Source organism: Cicer arietinum, unplaced genomic scaffold, assembly GCF_000331145.2.
Source record: "Cicer arietinum cultivar CDC Frontier isolate Library 1 unplaced genomic scaffold, Cicar.CDCFrontier_v2.0 Ca_scaffold_4740_v2.0, whole genome shotgun sequence".
Classification (NCBI taxonomy): domain Eukaryota; kingdom Viridiplantae; phylum Streptophyta; class Magnoliopsida; order Fabales; family Fabaceae; genus Cicer; species Cicer arietinum.
The window spans coordinates 1-3,376 of record NW_027338389.1 but is presented as its reverse complement, the minus strand read 5'-3'; the positions used below and the strand labels follow the sequence as shown (position 1 = coordinate 3,376).

General features: G+C 37.9%; 1 protein-coding gene across 1 annotated transcript; it reads left to right on the top strand.

The window, feature by feature from the left end:
• Positions 1 to 1,099: 1,099 nt before the first annotated feature.
• Positions 1,100 to 2,189, top strand: LOC101505672 (uncharacterized). Its single transcript, XM_004517052.1, has 3 exons — positions 1,100 to 1,276; positions 1,350 to 1,588; positions 1,727 to 2,189. The coding sequence occupies exons 1-3, from the start codon at positions 1,100 to 1,102 to the stop codon at positions 2,187 to 2,189; spliced, it is 879 nt and encodes a 292-aa protein (XP_004517109.1).
• The last annotated feature ends 1,187 nt before the right edge of the window (positions 2,190 to 3,376 follow it).

The following is a 3,376-nucleotide window of genomic DNA, read 5'->3' as shown; positions in this document are numbered from 1 at the left end:
GATGTGATAAAAGATTACCTAAAACAGTGGAAGATGAATTTTGAAGGTGATTAACAGTGGTGGCAGGTGAATCACTAGAAGCTTACAACAATGCTAATAAAGCCTTTTTTCTGATCCAAGGTGAAATCTAGGGAGCCAACTTCAACATCAGAGATGTTGTTTTCATTAGCACTACCATCAACATCATGATCTTGAGAGGTAAATGAACAATTTTTAGAAATAGAACTGGGTCTTGGATAGTTAGGAGGATAACCGTGTTTCTTAAAACATACATCCACAATATGACCAGGTTTATTGCAGTGAGAGAAAATCTTGTATCCACAACCACGGCTACCATAGGTGCGACTACCAATGGAGGAAGAACAACGTCCAGAACTACGACCATAATTAGAAACAACAGCAACATATTTTGGTTCCTTAGTAGGATTAAAGAATTTTCGTTCTTGTTGTATAAGCATAGAAAAAACCTTTCTGATATGAGGAATTTGATCCATTAACATTATTTGGGATCGAACATATGAATATTGCTCATTAAGGCCTTTAAGGAAACGAATTACGTAAGAACATTGGGGGTTACAAGAACATGTAGGTAGATGACGAAAATTATCAAGTTCTTGCCAAAGCCTTTTCAAACTAGTAAAGTAATTAGTAATAGTGGAGTCACCTTGACGGAGAGAAAATATTTATTGAGAAGAAGAAGAAGAAGAAGAAGAAGAAGAAGAAGAAGAAGAAGAAGAAGAAGAAGAAGAAGAAGAAGAAGAAGAAGAAGAAGAAGAAGAAGAAGAAGAAGAAGAAGAAGAAGAAGAAGAAGAAGAAGAAGAAGAAGAAGAAGAAGAAGAAGAAGAAGAAGAAGAAGAAGAAGAAGAAGAAGAAGAAGAAGAAGAAGAAGAAGAAGAAGAAGAAGAAGAAGAAGAAGAAGAAGAAGAAGAAGAAGAAGAAGAAGAAGAAGAAGAAGAAGAAGAAGAAGAAGAAGAAGAAGAAGAAGAAGAAGAAGAAGAAGAAGAAGAAGAAGAAGAAGAAGAAGAAGAAGAAGAAGAAGAAGAAGAAGAAGAAGAAGAAGAAGAAGAAGAAGAAGAAGAAGAAGAAGAAGAACTGGGAAATGTGGTCTGCATCAATGAGATCGTTGCTGGGAGCTCAAAAAGTGTTTGAGATTGTTCAAGACGGTTATGAACAACTTGCAAGACATTGTTTTACATCCAACAGAGTGTGGATTCAAAAAACTTTGAGAGGATCTCGAAGGCAGCTACATCAAAGGAGGCATGGAGATCTTGGTCAAGTACTATACGGGTGGGGAAAAGGCCAAGAAAGTGAAGTTCCAAATGCTAACAAGGCAATACGAATTATTGCAGATGGAAGAAGATGAAGTTGTGGCAGATTACTTCAATCGTGTACAGGTTGTTGTTAATCAGATGAGGACAAATGGTGAATCATTAACTGAAGTGGTGATTATTGAAAAGATCCTTAGAACATTAACACAAAGGTACGATCACATAGTGGTGGCAATTGAAGAATCAAAGGATCTTGATAACATGAAGGTGGAGGATTTGCGAGGCTCTCTTGAAGCTCATGAACTGAGAGTAAGAGAAAGGTGTGCAGCAACCTCAACATCTCAAGTACAGGCCTAAGTTAGCAAGAAGACCAACCAAAGTGGTAAGAAAAAATTCAACAAGAAAGGAATCCAATGCTATAATTGTCAAAAATGGGGGCATTTTGCAAAGGAATGCAGATCCAAGAAGGTTCAAAGAGAGGATGATGAAGCACCAATGGCAGCCGAAGATTCAGACTCAGATGAGGTGTTGTTGATGGCTACAACAAAATTAGATGATGACTGCCCAGAGTCGTGGTACCTTGACACATGTTGTTCAAATCATATGACTGATCATAAAGAGTGGTTTGTAAGCATTGATGATAAGGTGAAAAGGGAGATCAGATTTGTAGATAACAGTTCTGTAATGGCAGAAGGAATAGGAAAATTATTGATTCAAAGAAGAGATGGCAAACAATCATTCATATGCGATGTGTTGTATATGCCAAACATGAAGAATAATTTGTTAAGCCTTGGACAAATGCTTGAAAAAGGGTATTCTATGAAGATGGAGCAGGGTGAAATGCGATTGTTTGATGATTCAAGAAGATTGATCTTGAAGGCACCACTATCTAAAAATAGAACCTTCAAGATTGATATCTAGATCAATGGGAGCAAGTGTCTAGCCGTTGAAGTCATGAATGATGATTGGCTGTGGCATAAGAGGTTTGGACATTTAAATTTAAGAAGCCTTCAAATGTTGCATAGCAAGAAAATGGTGCAAGGAATTCCAAAAATTAAAATGCCAAAGGAGCTGTGTGAAGAATGTTGTCAGACCAAGCAACACAGAAACTCATTCAAGGCTGAAGTACCAACTCGATCTTCAAGAATGATGGAGATAATCTACTCTGATGTTTGTCGTCCTTTTGAAGAAGTATCAATAGGAGGTAATCATTACTTTGTATCGTTCATTGATGATTTTGCAAGGAAAATTTGGGTATATCTAATCAAGAGAAAGAATGAAGTGCTTGAAATACTTAAAAAATTCAAGATAATGGCTGAAAAACAAAGTGGCTTTAGTATGAAAATCATCAGAACAGATAGAGGAGGAGAATATAATTCTCATGAATTCCATGTTTTTTGTGAAAAATAAGGGATATTGCATGAAGTAACTGCACCATACACTCCCCAACATAATGGCACGACTGAAAGGAGAAATAAAACTATAGTGAACATGGCTAGGGGTGTTAAAAGGAAAGAAAATGCCTCATAAGTTCTGGGGGGAAGCAATGTCAACTGCAGTGTATATTTTGAATAGGTGTCCAACCAAGAGATTGGGCACAAGGACACATGAAGAAGCTTGGACTCGAAGAAAGCCAACTGTGAATCATCTAGGGGTGTTTGGTTCTCCATGCTTCAGGCATGTGCTAGTTCAAAACACACAAAAAAAACTTGATGATAGATCAGAACAGATGGTGCTGATGGGATATGGTGCCACTTGAGCTTACATGTTGTATGATCCAGACAAGAACAAGTTGATAATAAGCAGGGACATACTGATGGATGAATCAAAAGGATGGGACTGGAAAATGATTGAAGCCAGCTCAAGCAGCCCAACCAGTCCAGACATACCAGTTAGTTCCATCAGTCAAGCCAGCAGTATAGAAACAGTGGGGCTTGATGAAGGCCAGCCTGTAGGAACAACAAGTCAACAAGTTTTTAGCCTATGAGAAGGTCTGAAAGAGCTAGGCAGCCTTCAGTCAGATTGCAACCATATGAAGTGACATATGACTCAGCCATCAATGCAGATGGAGAATTAACACATTTTGCTTTGTTGGCTGAATCAGAACC

Bases quoted from the DNA above. Each gene is read 5' to 3' on its own strand.
- LOC101505672 (XM_004517052.1), top strand. From the start codon at position 1,100: ATGTGGTCTGCATCAATGAGATCGTTGCTGGGAGCTCAAAAAGTGTTT. The intron at 1,277-1,349 runs GTACTATACGGG...GAATTATTGCAG, and splicing joins GGCATGGAGATCTTGGTCAA to ATGGAAGAAGATGAAGTTGT. The intron at 1,589-1,726 runs GTGTGCAGCAAC...AAAGGAATGCAG, and splicing joins GAACTGAGAGTAAGAGAAAG to ATCCAAGAAGGTTCAAAGAG.